Source organism: Trypanosoma cruzi, genomic scaffold (genome assembly GCF_000209065.1).
Source record: "Trypanosoma cruzi strain CL Brener 1047053516783 genomic scaffold, whole genome shotgun sequence".
Taxonomy (NCBI): Eukaryota; Euglenozoa; class Kinetoplastea; order Trypanosomatida; family Trypanosomatidae; genus Trypanosoma; species Trypanosoma cruzi.
Genome location: NW_001849509.1, coordinates 46,092 through 65,381, shown reverse-complemented (window position 1 = coordinate 65,381; position 19,290 = coordinate 46,092). Strand labels below are relative to the sequence as shown.

Sequence of the window (19,290 nt, the reverse complement as noted above, 5' to 3'; positions counted from 1 at the left end):
AAAAACGCAAATATGAGCACGGGATTCTGAAGCCGATAAGTTATCGTTACCACATTTTGATTGTCTTTCTTGGGGAGTTTATCCAATGATTATTTTTTTGCTTTGTTTTATCATTTTTTTGTTTTTTTTCCTTTTTTTTTTTTTTTTTTTTTTTCTTTTCTCCTCTTGCATGGCTTTAGCCGCAGTTCCCCGGGGTTATCAAGTGGTAACTGGTGGCGTGATGGATACTCATCGTCGTGCGACACTCGGTCAGCCGTCAATTACTTCTTCGCGCATTATGAGCTTGGCCTTTGCAAATGCGAGTCAGACGGATGCGAGCATCGCGACCTCCTTCGGGCTACATCTCAGGGAGCCGCGCATCAAGCGTAATCACCCTCGCAAAGTTCTGTGTGCAGATGACTGTGATCTCATGGTTTCGCTTATGCAAAAAGCATGCCCCACGTTTCCCCCACGTGCACAAGAGGCTACTGGCAGCGAAGAAGATGAGCAAGATGAGACCGAATCACAGATCTACCTGAAGAATTTGACACGCGCACTTGATGAGGCACTCACGAGGAAACGAAAATTAAATATGAAATCTCGGTCTTCCCCGAAAGAAACCGCCACCTCATGGGTGGAGTCTAGCCATGCATCGACTACTTCTGCTCCAGTGGAGGCAGAAAGAGGTGCCCTGGAGCTGTGGATGGAGGAACAGCACCGGGGGCAACGCATCACCCGCAGTGCAGAGCCGTTTTGTAAAAGTCGATCATTGACAAATGCCGTTAGCAAGGGACGCTTCCCAGATGATGCGAACGCTCCAATCTCGGAGGCAGTTCGAAAGTGGGAAAAGGAACAAAGTCAGCCCCTGCAGCGTCACCGCCATCAGCCCAAGCAGCAACGGAAATCAGGTGAGGGAGGGAAAGATCATGACGAAAAAACTCACCGTGAGACATCCTTGTCCTCTCACGAAGGTCTCAATGGGGTTCCGACCCTCCTGGGGAGGCTAAAGCAACTGCCCGTGCGAAGTTGGCGAGTGATTCATAATCTCACACGGGCGCCTGAGCCACCCGTTAAGAATGACTCTATGCCTACTGATGAAAGACCTGTGGATTTTATGGTTGTAGAAAACTGGCGGCATAATTTTGATTACGTGGGCTACGAAGAACAATTTAACCTGGATGGGTTGCTGTCCACAAGAGATTTTTGCCGTTGCATGGTGACGCGGCATGAGGCATCCACCACCGGGCAAACGCCTTTAATCGCATTGGCTGATATGTTTAAAAAAAATAGGGCTCGTTCTGCCGCAAAGAAGCGTGAGGCACAGCCTTGCCCCAACAAGGATGTTCTTTGGAGTAGTGTGTGGATGCAAAGAGCAAATGAAATTGCGCTTGAAAAGGAGAGGCAGAAACTTATTGATGGAATCCGTGCCTTTGAACTGCGCGTGCCAGCGGCTGCCCGCTCTAAGGAGGCCGTTGAAGAGCTTCAAAAGGATCTTGTCGAACTGCTGAAGAAGTGGCCCTGCGATTCTATGAAACGTCATGTTTTTACAAAGATCAATTTTCTGGAGTGGGTTAGGGAGCGCCAGAAACTGCAGCCAACCGTGGGAACGGGTGCATTGCCGTCGCTGAGCCTGGCGGAGTCAATGGCATCGCGTGCGGAGGCTTCATTTGTTGAACACGTTTTGGCCCTTCTGCCGGGGGACGAAAACTCTCTTGTCACCCGAAGACCAGCAACCGCGCCGTAGAGAGTTGAGCACTTTGGCTAGCAGGGGGATCGTTTTTTTGTTTTCCTGGTTGCTGCTGCTTTTCGCCTTTGGTATGTGAACTATTTCTTTTTTTTTTTTGTGCATCACGGGAAATTGGGGCGAGGAAGTTTTCCGCGAGGACGCTGATCCGCCGGCGTTTAAATTTAGTTGTTGTTTGTTTTTTTTTCTTTTATTTGTTTGTGTGTTTCTTTTTGTTGGGGGGTAAAGGGGCAAAAAGAAAAATCAGAAACTGGATGAAAATTACTTTGCGTCATTTCTTTTTTTCCTTTACTGTTCTCTCTGATTTTTTTTTTTTTTGTATCTTTACGGTTTTTTGTCGTGTTCCTTGTTTCCTAACCGTGAAGCAGTAAGAGAGACAGGGAGTGGGGGGGAGAGAGAGAGAGAGAGTCCGTGTTTGTGTGTGCGTGTGTGGAGTGCGCATTTCATTTCTGTTTGGGTGGATGGATGGTTGGATGAGTGAGTAACTGCGGGGTGAGATTGAAGAACTTTCACTGGGTATATATAAATATATATGAGTCGAATTGAGATTAATGAGGAGGACGTGAAGTCTCTTTGCGAGGGCAATCCTTTGATGGAGGGAGTCATCAACTATGTTTTTGTCAAGGCAGCCGCAATTGCACAGCGCCCGGATGTGGTTTACTTTCTGGACCCGGCCGTGGCGCACACGATGTACGCCTTTGAGGATGCCTCATTGGGGCCTGTGGATGAGATATGTCGCGTGTTGATTGTTGTCATTCCAATTGCGGAATATAAGGCAGTAGGTTTTAATGGTGTTCACTGGAGCGTTCTTCTTCTTCAACGGATGAGTGTCAATGTGCCGTTTGATGCCTTTCGTCTGGACAGTCTGAGCGACAAGAACGAGGATCGCTGCTTATCATTTCTCCATCTGCTTTATAGCTGTTCCACGTGCACGGACCACATGCCACGGAGTAGCACAATCATGAAGTTTCCTTCTCAACGAAACGATGTGGACTGCGGGTGTTTTGTTTGCATGGCTGCCCTTCACGTTGCTGAGGTGGTGAAGAACTGGAACGATGGTGCGACGGGCCTTTTTGACGGGCCACTGGAATTTCCACATGAATTGGATGCATCACTCTTTCGGCGTAGTCTATTGGGAGAAGTTCTTCGAGAGGGTTGTTGATGTCAACTCATTCATCTAACAAATATTACGACTTTTTTAAATCATTTTTCTTTGTCTGTGTGTGTGTGTTTGCTTTCTTTCTTTTTTTTTTTTTTTTTTTTTTAGTCTTTCAGAGCTTCTGCCCTCCTTTGATGTATTTATCTTCGCCTCCTCGATGCAAATGTATACATTTATATTTATATTTATCTCTGTTTATATATTTGTGTATGTATCCGTGCCTTTGTGTGGTGGGGGATCGTGGAGAAATGCCGGGCTACCGTCTGTATCGTTGCTGCCGCTGATGTTTTTTTTTTTTTTTCTCTGTGTGTGTGTGTGGGATGCGCACTTTTTGTTGTTGTTGTTTTTTCTTGCTGGAAGGGATTTGTTGTCATCCCCTCGAGATCGAACCCTCAGCCACCGCCACCACCAAAGAAGGAGGACGTGTCACAGGCGGAGTGAGAAGGTTTTTTTTCAAAACAGAAAAAAAAAAAAAAAAAGAAGAGGGAGGAAAAAAAGGGGCGCTGGAAGCTCGAATACATTTAAAGTAACAGTGCGCGTGAACGGAGAAAAAAATAATTTAAACGAGAAGGGGCGAAAGGAAATTAAGAAGCAAAAAAAAACATATACAAAATAAAGGAAGTAGAAAGAAGCATGCTGGCAGTAAATAAACCAATGGCCGCTACGCAGGAAGAAATCACACCAACCGTCCCTGTTACGACGAAGGCTTTGCAGGTGGCATCGCTTTACGTCGGTGACCTCGATCCCGTCGTTACTGAGCCACATCTTGTGGAGCTATTTAAGCCCTTCGGCACCATTCTGAATGTGCGCGTCTGTCGTGACATCATCACCCAACGTTCTTTGGGATACGGATATGTCAACTTCAACAGTCACGACAGCGCCGCCAAGGCTATGGAGGCTCTGAACTTCAAGCGGGTTGGCGACAAGTGTATGCGCATCATGTGGCAACAGCGCGACCCGACCCTGCGCTACAGTGGGAATGGCAATATTTTTGTCAAGAACCTCAAGAACGAAGTGGACAGTCGTGAGCTCAGCGTTATTTTTAAGAAATTTGGCGACATTCTTTCCTGCAAGGTGATGGAGGACGAGGAGGGCAAAAGCCGTGGCTACGGGTTTGTGCACTTCAAGAATGATAACGCTGCGAAAGAGGCCATTGAAAACATGAACGGTGAAAAGGATCACGCCGACGAGGAGAAGAAAATGGGACTTTATGTTGCCAACTTTATCCGTCGAAACGCTCGCCTTGCGACTCTTGTGGCAAACTTTACGAACGTTTACATAAAGCAGGTGCTGCCGACCGTAGACAAGGAGGTCATTGAGAAGTTCTTCTCCAAGTTTGGTGGCATTACAAGCTCTGCAACATGCAAGGATAAAAATGGTCGTGTGTTTGCCTTCTGTAACTTTGAAAAGCACGAGGATGCGGTGAAAGCGATTGAAGCATCTCATGAACAGTTTGTGGATGGTGTCGTGCCACCAGGGGAAAAGCTTTACGTGCAACGTGCTCAACCACGAAGTGAACGACTAATCGCATTGAGGCAAAAGTATATGCAGTGCCAGACTCTTGGGAACAATCTATACGTTCGTAATTTTGACCCGGAATTCACCGAGGAGAATCTGCATGAACTGTTCAAGGAGTATGGTGTCATTCGGAGCTGTCGGGTGATGACAGATGCAAACGGTAACAGTCGTGGTTTCGGTTTCGTCAGCTTTGAAAATGCCGATCAGGCGAATGCTGCACTGCGTGAAATGAACGGCCGAATGTTGAACGGTAAACCGCTTATTGTTAACATTGCCCAGAGGCGGGACCAACGGTTCATGATGCTACGTTTGCAATTCCAGCAACGCCTACAGGCAATGATGCGAAGGATGCATTCCATGCCGTTTGTTTCGCACGGCCACCTTCCTCAGCGTCGAAACGCGCGGGGCACACAGCGTGGTGGTGGTGGTGGTGGTGGTGTTGGTGGTGGCGGCGCCGGCCGAATTCAGGCACCCCCACCGATGCCACCGCCCGTGCAACAGGATATGTTTGCCACGCCATCCATGGCCTTTGCACCGCCGCGCACTCCACAGCCATCGCCTGGTGTCGCACCCGATACCCCGCCGCTACCGCCCATCACTGCCGAAGATCTACGGTCTATGTCGGTTGACGAGCAGCGTGCCGCCCTAGGAGACCGCTTATACATCAAGGTCTTTGAAATCGCTCCAGACCACGCACCTAAAATCACCGGCATGTTCCTTGAGATGGATCTCAAGGAGGCCTTTACACTGTTAACTAACCAGAGGCTTCTTCAGGAGAAGGTCATTGAGGCACTCTGCGTCCTAAAGGCGCACGAATCCACCGCGTAACTTAAACACCCGTGGAAGGTTAATGATTCGGTAAAAGTAATGGCCATTGCTCTGCCAATTTGGCCCTCGCAAGCCTCAACAAAACATTAAAAAAAGAAAAAGAGGGGATAAAACAGTCAGAAAAACAGAAAGCATTGTATGCGTGTACTTTTAATATCTTCAATATTTGAGATTACAAGTAAAAAATTCTTTTAAGTAAAGAAAGAAAAAAAAAGAAAACGAAAAAAAAAAAAAATAGGAGCGGGAGCGATGAGATGGAGAAGAGTACCACAATTTTTTGGCTGCTTTGTTGGTTCCTCCTTTTCCTGTCGTTTTGCTGTTGCTTGTTCTGCTCTGCTCTCTCACTCTCTCTCCACATATATATATATATATTGCCGTGCCTCATGACACCGCCAACAGATAATTATCTTTTTTACTCTATTTTATTTTATTTTTATTTTTATAGTACATTCTTAGGGGAAATGCGCAAAAATCCCTACCTGGCGCACTACTTTGGTGCCGCATTGGATTCGAGTTTTGAAGAAGAGGGGATAAACGCAGCCGCAAACTTTGCGTACTTCCCCAATTCGAAGCATATGACGCAGCGGGTGTTTTGTCCATCGCGAGAGTCGGAGCTGTCAAACGGGTCCAGCACAGCCGTCTGTACACCACCTTCGAATGTCACCCCCGGGATTCGTGTAGCAGCCACGAGGGCACGTGACGGCTTTCCATCATCGCCTCCCGAATACACGAATAGACTTCCACCTCTACCTCTTTCAGCTTCACGACGTTCTACTCCAGTAGAGGTGTACACAGACCGACAAAATTCATTCTATACGGATCTTTCAATAACACGGTCCAACTCCCCGATGGGTATTCGCACGCATCAAACCCCAGAACACCCAAGCATTGAGGTATTTAATAGAGGAGCTCCGGGATGGGGCTCAATGATTAGACAGTCACATGCAGCCGTTGCAGAGGTCAGGGAATTATTAGGTGCTGAGAAGGCAACCCCTGCCGCAAGTATGCCTGTTGCCAATGGAGTTATTAGTGCCGTGGAATCGGATGGAGGACAAAATGAAGTGGGAACGGAAACAAAAGTTTCACCCGCCACTTCTCTCTATGAAGGGGAAAATACTAGAACAGGCACCACATCCTCTTACGTTCCGATGAGTTGTGCTGAACATCACCCTGTTGACGTGTCACTTGTGCCACAGTCAACAATTGCGTTGCCGTCTGCAGAAGCGACCTCACAGAGGCCAGCTCCAAATGCGTCTTCACAGGAGGAAGAGAAAAATATTGTTACAAACTCCATTTCTTCCCATGATGCGCCAAACAAGATTGGTCATCGTCCTGACCCGCCGGCCTTGCAGCAGTCGACTGCCTCTGTGCCGCTTCAGGTCAAGTGTTTTGTTTTAACGCTAAACCCTGATGCTGTTGCGTGTGCTTTGAAGCGTTTGTCGCGTCAACCACCCTATGTCTATGCAATGCAGAACAATGAAAGCACTGTACAGGGAGAGTCAAATATGCCTGAAAAAGTTTCTCCTGTAGTTTCCACTGGGCGACCTAAATCTCGGTCACATGGTGAGAGGAAAAAATCAAAGTCTAAGGGTCAGGATCGAAAGGATGGTGTTATTTCGGTTGCCTCGCTTTATGGTATATTGGAGAGATTAGCAGATGTTGTGCGTCCGCAATCTGAAAGCCGTTGTGTGGATTCCAATGAAAAAAGAGGAGATTTGGATGGTTCATTTCAACCACCGCATAGTTTGAATGTCTCAGGAGAAAAGGGAGAAAGGATTGATACGTACTGCAAGGAACGCTCCATGAGGGAACCAGTTGTGGCTCCGAAGGTGTTGATGGGAAACGCTCCACGAATCGAAGGGAGAGATTTTCCTTTAAATGATCACCGTGAGGCGTTTAACTCCATAGTGCCAACTTCGCAGCTTCAATCCGTTGGTGTTAATGTACAGCGTCCGCTGTACAGACAACGGCGAACGTCTAGCGCCAGACGCCCAAGCGCTAGCCGTGCGCCGAGGACGCCGAGTTATGCCTTACCCACTGAGAGTTGGCTCTGTAAAGGGGCGGAGCTCAACGACGCCCCTGTCGATGCCAGTTTTATAATGGAGGGTAGTAAAACCAAAGGGGCTCTGCGCTGAGTGTTGGCCGTGTTTATTGTAATGGGCGATGACGAAATATATATTCATTGATAGTTGACACCTGTAAATGACTTGTTGTTGTTGTTGTTGTTGTTGTTTGTTTGTTTTTTTTTCTGTGTGGATGTTTTTTGTGTTCCATTTCAGTATTTATCGTCCTCTATTTCCGCGGATTTTCATTCAATTACTTTTTAATTTTTACTGTATTTTGCGTTTTTTTTTTTTTTTTTGTTTCGTTTTTTCCTTTTGATCCAATAACATTTGTTTGCCGAATTAAAAATAGGCCAAAAAAAAAAAAAAAAAAAGAGAGAGAGAGAAAAGGAGAGAAAAGAGAGGCACGGAGCGGCTCTCGTTGTCTCCTTACCATCTTTTTTGCTCCCTTGCCGAATTTGAATTGAAATGGCTTATTCTTTTCTGTGTGTTATTTTGTTGTTTGTTTGTTTGTTTTATGCGGCGGCCGCAATGAATTGCATGTGTTGTGAAATTGCAAGGATGAAGGAAAGGATGCCAAGCGTTGCTGAGGTGGAGAGCCTGATTGCACTTACTAGGAGGTCGCTGGCGATTCCTCCGAGAAACGTCTATGAGGCTGAGAACGCATACTTGGCCAACGTGGAGCGTCTCAAGGAGGCACGGATGAAACTCGGCCAGTTCACTGGGGAGTACGTGGAGCGACTGCTGCGCGAGATGGACAGGCTGGAGCAGGATTTGAATGAAATGGTAATACGGAAAAGCAACCCTGTGGATGCGCTGCTTGATGTGGACTTTGACGCGGAAGGGATGGAAAACGACTTGGATGAAGTGGCAGCGGCGGAGAAGGAGATGGAAAAGAAACGCGACGGAAGGAAGAAACAGGGAGGACGCAATACAAGTAATAAAAAGACGCAGGCAAAGGCAGATCCCACTAATAAGAAGGAAGGGATAGGGGGGACATCCGATCTCACTCCAGAAGGTGCTGTAGCACAGGAGGAAGAAAAAGACATAGCAACCGTCGCAGAAACCGCCGACGTGGAAGTTGAAGTATTGGCCAAGTACAACGAATGCAGCAGCAGTGAGATACCGCAGGAGGTTCTTGGCCCGGGACGATGTTTGATGGTTCCGAATACGCCATTGGTTCGTCTGGATTTTACTTCACCCGTGGATTATGATGGCATATTGTGTCAATGCCGTGTGACATTACACCGTGCTGTCGTGACGGCACTCACGTACGGTGTGTCTTCAACGACAGCAAGTAATTGTGTGGCTGCGGAGAATAGTTTGGAAATTGTGAAGGCGGATGGTGATGATGAGCCTCCGTGTAATGTAAGTGGGGAAATCCGGCATGAAGAGCGGCAAGATGCAGAAGATGAAGTGGAATTGGAGGAAATGGATGAAGCATCCGTTATCGCCAAGCTTTCCAAACAACTCGTAGCGGAGTATAATGCCGCACAGGAGGGAAAGGAAGATGAAGAAAGTGGAAGTAATTTGTTGCCATTGGATGTACCACCCAAGTTGTGTGATTCGTTGCGTTCGTTCACATTTTTACCGTGGGTGATTCTCATGTGCCACGGCGGTTATTTTGCTGGGGGTGTCTTTCTGGACAAGAAGCCTGTGGTCCACAAGGCATTCCAGCGCTACGTGGTGCGCAAGAAGCAGGGAGGGAAGCAGTCCTCAAATGAGAAGGAAGGCGGTAGTTATGGTAGTGTGGGGTCTCAAATTCGACGGGCTCAAGAAGTTAAATGGAAAGCGGACGTCAGGGATATATTGCTGAGCTGGCGCAATTACATTGATGCAGCAGCCATTGTGCTATACGTTGCCCCAGGACCGCATAACCGTGCCGTGCTGACAGATTTCTCAGGGTTGCCAGCCATCACGACAGGAAATGGTGAACGGGCGGTTTCGCCTGTCAGCTTGAAAGATCCTCGTGTGCGCAAGGCGCCACTAACTACACATCGCCCAACGTTTCAAGAAGTTCAACGTATATACATGACGGTGTCTACGTGTACTGTTGAGTACGTGAGGTGCCTTGTGTAATATCCATTTGATAGCTCGCGTCTTTAACATGGACAATGCCCCTTTTTCACCGATGCACTTATGGGAGTTAAGTCGTTGCCTTTTTATTTTTATTTCTTGCTCATTCTTGATGAGGAATGATGATGAACTCTGCTAGAAGATGGATCAGTGAGGGTGTTGCAAGCTTTGATGAGTGGTGTATACCTTTTTTTGTCATCTTTCCCTGTTTACTTGTTTGTTTGTATGCGAAAGGGCGGGGGAATTTGTTTCTGGCGTGGATCCGTGGGCGTGTAAAAAGACATGGGAGTGGCATGATGTCGAAATATCCCACGATTCGACTAAACGTGGTCGATGCTTCGTCGTCCGGAGAATATATTGTGTTGAAGTTGTGCACTATGGATCCGGAGCGCCCCACACGAATACTTATCGTGATTGAGCAGAGATATTCGCAGTGTCTCCTTCTGCATGCCAAGATGCGTGCCTTTTTAGCCGAAATAGAGCTCCCACCACTTGCGCTCTCAGGGTTTTTTGGGGGCTTTGATGCCAATTACTTGGAGGATTCTCGGGTATCGCTTGAAGTCTTCTTAAACAGTGTGACTTCCCACCGTTTGTTGTGTAACGATCCGGACTTCCTCAGTCTTATTGGACTTGAGCAGGACATGTGTCGGGAGCAACGAGAAGAGGAGACTCCTAAGCGAGAGGAATATAAAAAATGGGCAGTCATTTGTTTTATGACAGTGCCAGGGATTAAACCGGAAGCAAACGATGCCAATGTGATTGCCGCCCGCATGTGACTTAGGGGAACAACCTTTGTTTTCCGAGCCGTTATACTACCACTCCTGGAAGAGACGAGAAAGACTCGCATCCTCGTAGCCGATGCCTCTGTTGGGAAAGAGCTACTCCTCGTGGTGCAGAACACGGCGGGGGAATTTGCTCCAAGCGAGGATGAAGTGTGTCTGTGGCGAGTGAAACTTAATAAATTGGACTCCAGTGTATTTTACGTACCCTTGTATGTTGATGTCGCAGCGTCACGTGTTTTTGCCGTCTATCCATTATCGCAGAAGGGAAGTCTGCGTGATATCTTGCGTTCTCAACGGCCCCTTGCTATGGACAGAAAGCCGTTTAGAAACACTGAGGTGAAACCATTTAGCCTTCAAGATGTGCAGCTTGTTGGGCGCAAGCTTCTTTATATCCTGCGCAGTTTTCATCAACACCGCATATCAGTTCCTTTTTTGCTTATTAACAACCTTATGCAAACAGAACTACATGGGGTGGTTCCTGCGGATGTGGAGGACATTCTTGCCGGGACAACCCGCTTTCCAGCGATGTATACGGATAGGGATGATTAAGAGGAAATCTCCACGCGGCGCACACCATTTGATATCTTATTGTTTGGTGTTGTTCTCTTACAGTTGTGTGGTGTTACTGTGGACCAGCAAATGCTCCACGCACTATTCGTCTGCCGTTGCGCGTCTTCACGGGAGGAAGAGAAAACGTAAAACTCCATTTCTTCCCGATGCGCCAACAGGGCCGGCCTTGCAGCAGGCCACTTGCCGCTTGTGTTTTTGTGATGCTGTTGCGTGTGCTTATATGCCAGGTGACGTGCCAGTGAGAACCATTTTTCTTGGATAGCGATGATGATGAGGAAAAGGCATCGCGTTCATTCAGTGTAGCTCCTGTGTGCATATTCCATAGGTACCCGGCCCTTCCCCTGTCCATCAAGAATATATTGTTTTAAATCTTTCACCCGACAATTCCTGCTGACTTACGCGTTTTGTCACATTATTCTTTCTTTAATGACTTAACGCCAGCGATGCTCGAAGTCTCCACCGTCTCATCACCGACATCGACTGCAACTTTGAGACGAAAGGAGGTGCAGTTGTTTCACCGGGTGCAAGAGCGTTGGAAAAGGAGAATAGCCGCTGTTTCCGTACACGAGCTGCGCCTCGAGGCGGAGAAAGACCATCTGCGCCAGTTGAAGCGGCACGGAAGCAGTCGAGCTCACCAAACTAAGAGCCCAGGCTTATTGCAAGAAAAAGGGAAATGTGAAACCGCGGTGACGGTCACTGAAGAGAATGAGACATCCCGTGAAAGCCGTGCTGAGGCCCGCGATGAGCCTCAACCGCATTTGGCAAGTGCACCACCACGTCTTCCGCCACCACCACCGCCACCACCACGGGGAAAGTAGCACGGTTTCGAATGATGGCTTAGTTCTGCCATTTGTGTTTATCTGTACAGTCATTATATTGCACGTGGTTGCTTTTTTTTTTTTTTTTGCATGTTGCTGCCTTTTTTGTTTGTTTGTTCGTTGGCGTCATTTATTGTGTGTTTAAGAGATGGTGTTGTGTTGTGTGGTGTTTGCCCTTTTTTCCTGTGATATGTTTTTTTTCTTCCTTTTACTGTTTTTTATTATTGCTGTGCGTTTCCACCTTTTCGGTAGTGCGGGGAGAGTGAGACGGAAGGGAACCATGTCCGATGACGAGGAAGATATCATAGTGCTCCAGGTTTGCGCCAACCAGCGGTGCTTAGGCATTGAAGACCTCGAATTTGATGAAGAGAGCGGCGAGATGTACTGTGTGAATTGCCGTGAGCTGTACGCTCGTGCGGAGGATGAGGGTTTTCGGCTTCTTCTAACTGATGAAGACATGCCACTGATAAACATGATTTTTAATTGCTTTGACGGAGGCAAAAGGTACTGGACGTATGAGGACTTTGACCGGTTTCGAGGGTATACAGGACAGTCCAGTGAAACCGCTATAGATAGCCACGAAGCCCTACGGGATTTCTTCAAGGAAGAGTATGACATTGAAATCAGCAAGGGTGCCACAGGTGAGTACGTCGTTTACAAACAAAACCTGGAAGAAATGTATGGCGGTTATATTTATAATAACATAAATGCGCTTGTTGCAGACTGTGATTCCCTGGAGGATGCCGGAATGATCCGCACAGCAACTTTGGAATGAATGTATACGTGACTGCAGGCTAAAGAAGGCGAAGAGATGTAACGATATCGTTAGTGGTATTTTTATTATTTTTCTCTTTAGCTCCTCAAGTCCCGTTCAACAACAACAACAACCAAAAAAAAAAAAAAAAAAAGAAAACGCACGCGTACAGATTTAAATGGGGGGAAAAAAAAGGGTCAAGAGGGACTTCTTTAACATGGAAGAACCCCTTCTCCCCTCCCTGCTCCCTGCTCCCTCAACAGGAAGAAGGAAAAAAAAAAAAGAACAGAAAAAAAGAAAAGGGAAAAAAAATATTTTGGGAAGGGGAAAATGTTGTTGCTTTTTTTGTGTGTGCTTTTTGTTTTGTTTTCGTTTTTGTTTTTGTTTTTGATGTGCGTCATGGACCTCCAAACTAAGAGAAACATTGCCGCATTCTTTTGATAATGACCTGATGCGGCGATTATTCTGTTGTTCTTCCATATGTTTTAGACTTCTTTAAAGAAAGTAAACACCCAAGCGATGCATACAGCCGAGTGCATGTGAGACTCTCTGTATGTGTGCCTTTTCCCTTTCTCTCTTTCTCTCCATTGGGTACTCTGTTGTAAACCATTCTTTTCTTCTGCTTTACCCGTTATTTTCTTACGAACATTTGAAAAGCAAATGCTTCTTTTTAAGCGTCCCCATCTCCGCGCATGTGAAAGTCATGCCGACATCGCCGTCGATTTGGCGCCCTTAAGTCAGCTAAGAAACTACGCGGAATTCGAAGAACTTCTTCGGGAGGAGCTTCAGAAGATTTATGGGAATGCACCTGCGGAGTTTCATGGTGTCATCACGTACAGTACACGGGATGCACCGCAAAGTTTTAGAGGATGCTTCACAGAGCGTCAACTGGAAACACTACATCAGTATGATGCTGCTGTGGAAAAAATAAACCACCTAAGTAGTGAGTATAGAGTGGCTCTTGAGGAACATGAGCGTCTCGTGGAGGGGAATAAAGACCGAAAGCCTACCCAAAAGAGAATCAGGGAAGAAGAAAAGTCACGAAAACGTCTCCGAGCAATGAAACGCGAAGTTGTGGCGGCTGAGTATAATAAGGAGTGTCTCTCACTGAAGTTGAAGAACCTTTTTTCCATTGATGTCATCCGCGTCCCACTGCACTGAGATGGGGAAGGGAAAGATATATATATATATGTAATATATATGTAATATACATACATACATACAATTTCCCTTTGCGAGGACAGGGATAAGATAGGAGGTGTTGTCGACATCAATAAATTGTTGAACGCCGCCTTATATTATGTCCTTTTGCCATTTCAGTTTGTGTGCCTTTGTGGAAGTTGGAATTTTATTCTTATTCTTATTATTATTATTATTATTATCATTATTATTATTATTATTATTATTATTATTGTTTTGGGGAGAAATCTTTTCCCTAGGCTCCACTGAGCTCTTTATGTATTTTTAGCCTGCTTTGCAGTCTCTCTGCTCCAGTTTTTAATGGAGCCGGGGAGTCCGTTTGTTTTTCTCGCTGCGTCTGCCTGGCCGTGCTCGGTTCGTTTACTGTTCTTATCGCTGTTTATTTGCTGTTTTTTTTTTTTTTGCGCTTGTTTTTCTCGTTTGTCTGAGATGCGAATGTCCTTCGCTTTTTTTTTTCTTTTTTTTTTTTTTTTTGGTTTTACTCCTGTTTGCATTTTTTCTTTTCTCATGGACTGCCAGTGAGTGCAATCGCGGGCGTGTTTGTTGAGTTTTGTTATTGCTCAATTGGAGACGAGGAAAAGTTTGTATGGAAGATGACGAAATCTCGTGAGCCGCCGCGAGGCCGGATGCGGGTGGAACCGAGCATACCGTTGGATTTCAGCAGCCTCCCAGCGGTTCAGGAAATGATCGAGGAGAACAACCGCCAAACGAGGCCGAAACGTCGGTTGAAGCAATTTGAATTCATCAACGAAGTCTTTACGAGACTCGGGGACCGCGCAATCAACGATGCAGCCGCGGTTCCTGTTCTCTCCAGTTTTCTCCAGGAATGTGTGGAAAAACATGGCACTCTCCCCCGTAGCTCGGCGTTGGCCAAAGTTTTGTACTTATGGTCGGAAAATGGGTTGGTGGGGGAGGGGCAGTCGCTTTTGGGGGAGGTGTTGCAGGCAGACCCCGCGTTGCGCAAAAATGCCTTTGATGAGAAAGTCGCCACCGTCTCGCTTCGTCTTCTTAGCCGATCGGCAAGTGTGGACGTGGATCTCATGAATAAAATTCTTGCAATGCTTCCAGAAGGGGCTCATAAGAGGCGACTTTTCTTCCCGTTACTTCAACACGCCGCACGAACCAAGGACACCGCACTTGCCTTCAATACGCTGCGCATGGGGCAGAACAAGAAGATTGAATTCTGGGATGCGGATTATCATCAGTTGCTCTGTACCATTCAACATGCTGCGACGGAGGGCGGCAATACGACAAAGTTGCTGGATGAGCTGCTGGAGGCCATGGTAGACCACCACCCGGTTGTGGGTAAACGCAACGCTGAGGCACTGAAGCACATGATGGGGGGCGAAATGGCAGAAATCAATGATAAGACAGGGGAATGCAGTCGGTGTGGGACGAAACTTTTCAGTTTTGATTTTACTTCAATAGATCGAGCCACGCTGTTAAGTGATATTGAAACAAAGCTTATAGCCCCACGGGTGGGGGGTGAAAATCACTATGAGCCGGAGAGAATTGTAACACCTGCCGAAAAGGATCGGCGATGGCGTGAATTTGAGGCGTTTAAAGAGACACTTACAAATTGCGATTACGATGTTGTTATTGATGGCGCAAATGTTGGGTATTATGGCCTTAGTAGTTGGTATCGAGAGGCAAAGGAATTGTGTTTGCGTGCGCGTGGTGTGGACCCGACGACCGTGCCAGAGTATCAACTTTGTGAGGTGCCATTACCTGTTGATGTCCCACCAAAGTTTTCTCTCATTGATGAAATGTTAGCGCAGACGAGATGTGTTGGTAGAAAACCGTTGGTGATGCTGCATAAACGTCACGTGGAGTCTCCTTCTAAGGAGAGTAGTGAGTGGCTTCTAAAGTGGAAAGCCGACTCCGCTCTGATTGCCTGTCCGGGATTTATGAATGACGACTACTGTTGGCTTTATGCGGCCATCTGCAAGCCGGATTGTCTTTTTGTCTCGAACGATCTGATGCGTGATCATCATTTTATGTTGCTTAGTCGGCGATCGTTTCTACGATGGCGCCAGCGGCATCGTGTAACGTACAAGGCCTTGTTTCAGCGAGCGACGGGTACTGCGACGTTATTGCTTGCAATGCCTCGGCCCTTTTCCGTGTGGGTTCAGCGGGGACTGCTTTCACGGACGCATTGGCATGTGCCGGTTCTATTGTCAGCTGATATCATTGATCAAGCAACGAACAGGGCCTCTGGAAAGCAGGTGGAAGTGGATAAGGATGGTGATGATTCGTGTGATGCGTGGCTTTGCACAGCCGCGAAGAATCTTCTTAATCGAAGCGAGTAGCCTTCTTAATATTTTTATTGTGATGGTGTTTGGGCACTTTTATTTGTTCCACCTGTATGTGTTTGAAATAAACACACTCACTTCTACTTTTGGCCGTGTCGTGGCTTTGTTGTTCTTGTTGTTGCTTGGTTCCCTTTTTTCTCGCTTGCTCCTGTTTCTGGCGCGATGTTTCAGTTGTGTCGTGGGCCAGTAGTTACTGTTTTTTTTTTCTCTTTTTTGCACCATTCTTTTTGTTCTGAAGGAACTCATTGAGTGTGAGGAGAGATGACGAAGGGTACCACGTCGATGGGCCAGCGCCATGGGCGCACCCACATCCTCTGCCGCCGCTGCGGCCGCAACGCATACCACGTTCAGTGGGAGCGCTGTGCGGCCTGCGCCTACCCACGCGCGAGCCGCCGCCGTTACAATTGGTCCGTCAAGGCCATCAAACGCCGTCGCACTGGCACAGGCCGCTGCCGCTACCTGAAGGAGGTGAACCGCAGAATCAAGAACCACTTCAAGACTTCTCTCAAGGCGTGAGGTCCGACATTTCTGTTTTGATGAAGATCTTGTTGTTCTTTTGTATTTTTGTTATGAATTGTTTTTATTTTGGCAACAATAGTTTCTTCTTGTTGCTGCCTTTTAGCGCCGCTTCCCCTTTTTCCTGGAGGGAGGAGGTGAGAGCGGTGGCCTGCTTCCTTACCCATGTTTCTCTACCCTCTGGTTGATGATTATTATTTTTGTTTTGAATTCTTTTGTATGTCTCTGGGTATAGGGAGTGCATTGAATACGGCGGAATTAGTGAGTCATGCTTCTTGCCGGGACGATAGCGGCTGTACTTTTTCTTTTAAGCCTCGCTGCGGCGGTTGGAATGACTGCGCGCCGTGGAAAACGACGCTTTGTGCGTGGGACAGTCGGCTTTTTGCACCCTTCCGCCGCAGCAGGTGGGGGAGGAGAGCGGGTGTTGTGGGTTGCCATGCGCGCTATTCAGTTGGACGATATGAGACGGGGCATTACACGCCGCTATGTTCTCTACTGCTCACGTATCGGGGAAGACGGTGTGGATGATGATAAAAGGGGAGAAAAACGTCTGTTGCAGATCGTGCAGCAGCAGTTTCATATTTTATTGCCGATGCCTATTGAAGTGGTCTTTTTAAGACCCTCATTGACGCGCTTGCTCAGCGGTGAGCATTACCCGTTTCTGACGCTTCTCCTGCAGGCCGTGTGCGGCAGTGTTGTGTTGTTTTATGAAACATGTATTGTAAATAGCATAACACCTATCGTCATTGAGAGTGTCGGCATTCCAGGAATCTACCCGCTTCTTGCCCTCTTGGCGGGCACCCGCATCATCAGCTACACACATTATCCCTCTATCACATCCATCATGACAAAGCGGGTGGAAAGTGGAGAGAGCCGGTACAACAACCGGGGTTTTTTGGCGCGTCATCACACGCTGCGACAAGCGAAAGTCGTGTACTACAAACTTTTTGCTTGTTTTTACTGGTGGCTAGGGCAGTTCCCGGTCCTCACCATGACCAACTCGCGGTGGACGATGCGACACATTGAGCAACTATGGAAGCCTGTCGTTCCAGCACTTGTTTACCCTCCGTGTGCAGTCAATCAATTTATGCCGTTGCGAAAACCGCCTGAGCAGCACGTCAACACCATTGTCAGCGTCGGCCAGTTTAGACCAGAGAAGAATCATCTTCTTCAGCTGCGCGCCTTTGCCAAAGCTCTTCCTCGTCTGCCAGCCGATGCACGACTTATTATGGTTGGAGGAGCTCGTGCTGCTGACGATCGAAAACGCGCGGAAGATGTCGTGGAGGAGGCGAAATCAAGAGGCATCTCTGACCGCGTGGAAGTGCGAATTGGGGTGCCGTTCTCTGAAGTAGGCGAGTTACTCTCCACCTGCTGCATGGGGCTGCATACAATGGAAGATGAACATTTTGGGATCGTTGTCGTGGAGTACATGGCTTGTGGTTGCATCCCGCTTGCCCATAACAGTGGTGGCGTGTGTCTTGACATTATCACGTCCCCCGATGTTGGCTTTTTGGCCTCATCCGAAGAGGAATACGCCAGTCGCATGGTGGAGATATTTGAAATGAAAATGCAAAGGCCACAGATGTACAAGAGTTTTCAGGAGCAAGGATTAAGTGCAATCATGCGCTTCAGTGATGAATCATTTCAAGAAAACTTCATGACGGCGATTCGCCCTCATCTTGAGCCGTGAGATTTTCAATTTTTGAACACTTTTTTTTCCTGAGATGGTTCCCCTTTCTTTTTTTCTTTTTCTCACTGTGTGCGTGGGTGTGAATTTGTGGGGGGAAACATAATTTTTGATTTTTTCTTTTTTTGTTTCGGATGTGTTATTTGCGTTGCTGCAGTTACAATGGCGGGATTTTCGGCGCTGGACGAACAAATCAGCGCGCTGAACGCTTTGCACATTGGCAGCGCCAAAACACTTGAGAGTTTTGCCGACACATCCAAAGCGATTGCAGACCGCGCGCGTCGCATTGCGGCCGATGTGCAGCCGTGGGAAGTGGCGCGGGAGAATATTGCCTCCACCATCGAGGAGATGTCCCGAGCGGCACGCTGCTATCATCCACCGCCCGCACTGCGGCTTGTGCTGGCACGCAAAGAGAAGAATCCGGAGGTTCTCTGCAAGTGCATTGACTATTTAGTGTTTACGGACAACTACATCGCATCCCACCCGCCAAATCCATACGCCGACCAGATCGCATCAAGTATTGCAACGCAGCTGGCAACTATGGTTGAGGTTGCTGAGGACAACGTGAGGGAGGCCTTTATTAAATCCCTTCAAAAGAAGGAGTTGTGGCAATCTGGCGAAGGCGAGAAACGCGATGGGGTAGCACCGCCAGCGGTACCGGCAAAGGCGTCTCTGCTTATCCACGATGTTTCAGCACTGCGAGGTGTTGACCGAATTGTGCACAGACTTGGAGAAAACTTTAACCGCAATGATGCCGTCTCTCTGGATGTGAAGGAACTCTTTGCGGAGCGGATGCTTCGTCTGGTCGATAACTTACTTGGCAGCTCCCATAGGGAGGGAGAGATTCAGCCGCACGCCATTATGCCCGAACGGCACAGCATGGCGCCGATAAGAAGACATTACCAAAAAGGTTCTCATCATTTGTTGGGCATATCTGCAAGTGCTAGACAGGTTGTTGGTGAGGCGGGAGATTGCCTGAAGCATTACGTATTGGAGCCATTGGACGATTCATTTGATGTTGTAGGGATGCCTGGGGAATTGGGTACCCTTGTCTTTGATCGCATCAAGGCAAATTGTTTTGCAACGGTGAAGGTGGAAGATTCGGTTTTATCAGACCCCACACTTATGTTTGTTATGTCTCGGGGAGAGGGCGTTGGAGGTGTGGGCGAAACTCAGCACTATAGTGATTTCATATTCATTGGACTAGACATATTGGAGGAGTTATGGAAGTGGAAGAATCTTGCAGAGAACCTACCGGGAGAAAATTACTCTTTTATTGATTAT

At 47.5% G+C, this 19,290-nt stretch overlaps 11 protein-coding genes across 11 annotated transcripts, besides 28 other annotated features; all 11 read left to right on the top strand.

The window, feature by feature from the left end:
* Positions 1-2,517: part of a sequence feature (areas merged during assembly that could not be assigned to a particular haplotype. This can correspond to areas where the two haplotypes were merged or to regions with more than two copies in the genome that were merged during assembly.) that runs on past the window's edge.
* Positions 86-1,723, top strand: Tc00.1047053506885.90 (hypothetical protein, conserved; the record flags this gene model as incomplete). The annotated part of the gene is made up of 1 exon (XM_816427.1): positions 86-1,723. The coding sequence occupies one exon, from the start codon at positions 86-88 to the stop codon at positions 1,721-1,723; it is 1,638 nt and encodes a 545-aa protein (XP_821520.1).
* Positions 93-159: a microsatellite.
* Positions 1,892-1,940: a microsatellite.
* Positions 2,094-2,131: a sequence feature (CT-rich).
* Tc00.1047053506885.80 (uncharacterized protein) lies at positions 2,256-2,885 on the top strand (the record flags this gene model as incomplete). Its single annotated transcript, XM_816426.1, has 1 exon — positions 2,256-2,885. The coding sequence occupies one exon, from the start codon at positions 2,256-2,258 to the stop codon at positions 2,883-2,885; it is 630 nt and encodes a 209-aa protein (XP_821519.1).
* Positions 2,518-2,961: a sequence feature (areas merged during assembly that could not be assigned to a particular haplotype. This can correspond to areas where the two haplotypes were merged or to regions with more than two copies in the genome that were merged during assembly.).
* Positions 2,959-2,988: a microsatellite.
* Positions 2,962-5,093: a sequence feature (areas merged during assembly that could not be assigned to a particular haplotype. This can correspond to areas where the two haplotypes were merged or to regions with more than two copies in the genome that were merged during assembly.).
* Positions 3,338-3,379: a sequence feature (T-rich).
* Positions 3,516-5,228, top strand: Tc00.1047053506885.70 (polyadenylate-binding protein 1, putative; the record flags this gene model as incomplete). The annotated part of the gene is made up of 1 exon (XM_816425.1): positions 3,516-5,228. The coding sequence occupies one exon, from the start codon at positions 3,516-3,518 to the stop codon at positions 5,226-5,228; it is 1,713 nt and encodes a 570-aa protein (XP_821518.1).
* Positions 4,816-4,852: a microsatellite.
* Positions 5,094-5,423: a sequence feature (areas merged during assembly that could not be assigned to a particular haplotype. This can correspond to areas where the two haplotypes were merged or to regions with more than two copies in the genome that were merged during assembly.).
* Positions 5,424-10,045: a sequence feature (haploid, Esmeraldo-like haplotype).
* Positions 5,426-5,463: a microsatellite.
* Positions 5,632-5,668: a microsatellite.
* On the top strand, positions 5,690-7,363 carry Tc00.1047053506885.60 (hypothetical protein, conserved; the record flags this gene model as incomplete). Its single annotated transcript, XM_816424.1, has 1 exon — positions 5,690-7,363. The coding sequence occupies one exon, from the start codon at positions 5,690-5,692 to the stop codon at positions 7,361-7,363; it is 1,674 nt and encodes a 557-aa protein (XP_821517.1).
* Positions 7,436-7,461: a microsatellite.
* Positions 7,574-7,608: a microsatellite.
* Positions 7,647-7,690: a sequence feature (T-rich).
* Tc00.1047053506885.50 (hypothetical protein, conserved) lies at positions 7,865-9,370 on the top strand (the record flags this gene model as incomplete). The annotated part of the gene is made up of 1 exon (XM_816423.1): positions 7,865-9,370. One exon carries the CDS (start codon positions 7,865-7,867, stop codon positions 9,368-9,370), a length of 1,506 nt encoding a protein of 501 aa, XP_821516.1.
* Positions 10,046-11,104: a sequence feature (areas merged during assembly that could not be assigned to a particular haplotype. This can correspond to areas where the two haplotypes were merged or to regions with more than two copies in the genome that were merged during assembly.).
* Positions 11,105-12,643: a sequence feature (areas merged during assembly that could not be assigned to a particular haplotype. This can correspond to areas where the two haplotypes were merged or to regions with more than two copies in the genome that were merged during assembly.).
* Positions 11,488-11,526: a microsatellite.
* Tc00.1047053506885.40 (hypothetical protein, conserved) lies at positions 11,818-12,312 on the top strand (the record flags this gene model as incomplete). Its single annotated transcript, XM_816422.1, has 1 exon — positions 11,818-12,312. One exon carries the CDS (start codon positions 11,818-11,820, stop codon positions 12,310-12,312), a length of 495 nt encoding a protein of 164 aa, XP_821515.1.
* Positions 12,427-12,450: a microsatellite.
* Positions 12,563-12,603: a sequence feature (T-rich).
* Positions 12,634-12,681: a microsatellite.
* Positions 12,644-13,254: a sequence feature (areas merged during assembly that could not be assigned to a particular haplotype. This can correspond to areas where the two haplotypes were merged or to regions with more than two copies in the genome that were merged during assembly.).
* On the top strand, positions 12,952-13,452 carry Tc00.1047053506885.30 (hypothetical protein, conserved; the record flags this gene model as incomplete). Its single annotated transcript, XM_816421.1, has 1 exon — positions 12,952-13,452. The coding sequence occupies one exon, from the start codon at positions 12,952-12,954 to the stop codon at positions 13,450-13,452; it is 501 nt and encodes a 166-aa protein (XP_821514.1).
* Positions 13,255-16,991: a sequence feature (areas merged during assembly that could not be assigned to a particular haplotype. This can correspond to areas where the two haplotypes were merged or to regions with more than two copies in the genome that were merged during assembly.).
* Positions 13,469-13,513: a microsatellite.
* Positions 13,640-13,707: a microsatellite.
* Positions 13,938-13,965: a microsatellite.
* On the top strand, positions 14,085-15,800 carry Tc00.1047053506885.20 (hypothetical protein, conserved; the record flags this gene model as incomplete). Its single annotated transcript, XM_816420.1, has 1 exon — positions 14,085-15,800. One exon carries the CDS (start codon positions 14,085-14,087, stop codon positions 15,798-15,800), a length of 1,716 nt encoding a protein of 571 aa, XP_821513.1.
* Tc00.1047053506885.14 (ribosomal protein L37, putative) lies at positions 16,065-16,319 on the top strand (the record flags this gene model as incomplete). The annotated part of the gene is made up of 1 exon (XM_816414.1): positions 16,065-16,319. The coding sequence occupies one exon, from the start codon at positions 16,065-16,067 to the stop codon at positions 16,317-16,319; it is 255 nt and encodes an 84-aa protein (XP_821507.1).
* Positions 16,588-18,009, top strand: Tc00.1047053506885.10 (glycosyl transferase, putative; the record flags this gene model as incomplete). Its single annotated transcript, XM_816419.1, has 1 exon — positions 16,588-18,009. The coding sequence occupies one exon, from the start codon at positions 16,588-16,590 to the stop codon at positions 18,007-18,009; it is 1,422 nt and encodes a 473-aa protein (XP_821512.1).
* Positions 16,992-19,290: a sequence feature (areas merged during assembly that could not be assigned to a particular haplotype. This can correspond to areas where the two haplotypes were merged or to regions with more than two copies in the genome that were merged during assembly.).
* Tc00.1047053506885.4 (hypothetical protein, conserved) lies at positions 18,169-19,290 on the top strand (the record flags this gene model as incomplete). The annotated part of the gene is made up of 1 exon (XM_816412.1): positions 18,169-19,290. A coding segment is annotated over one exon (1,122 nt), but the record flags the coding sequence as incomplete, so codon positions are not given.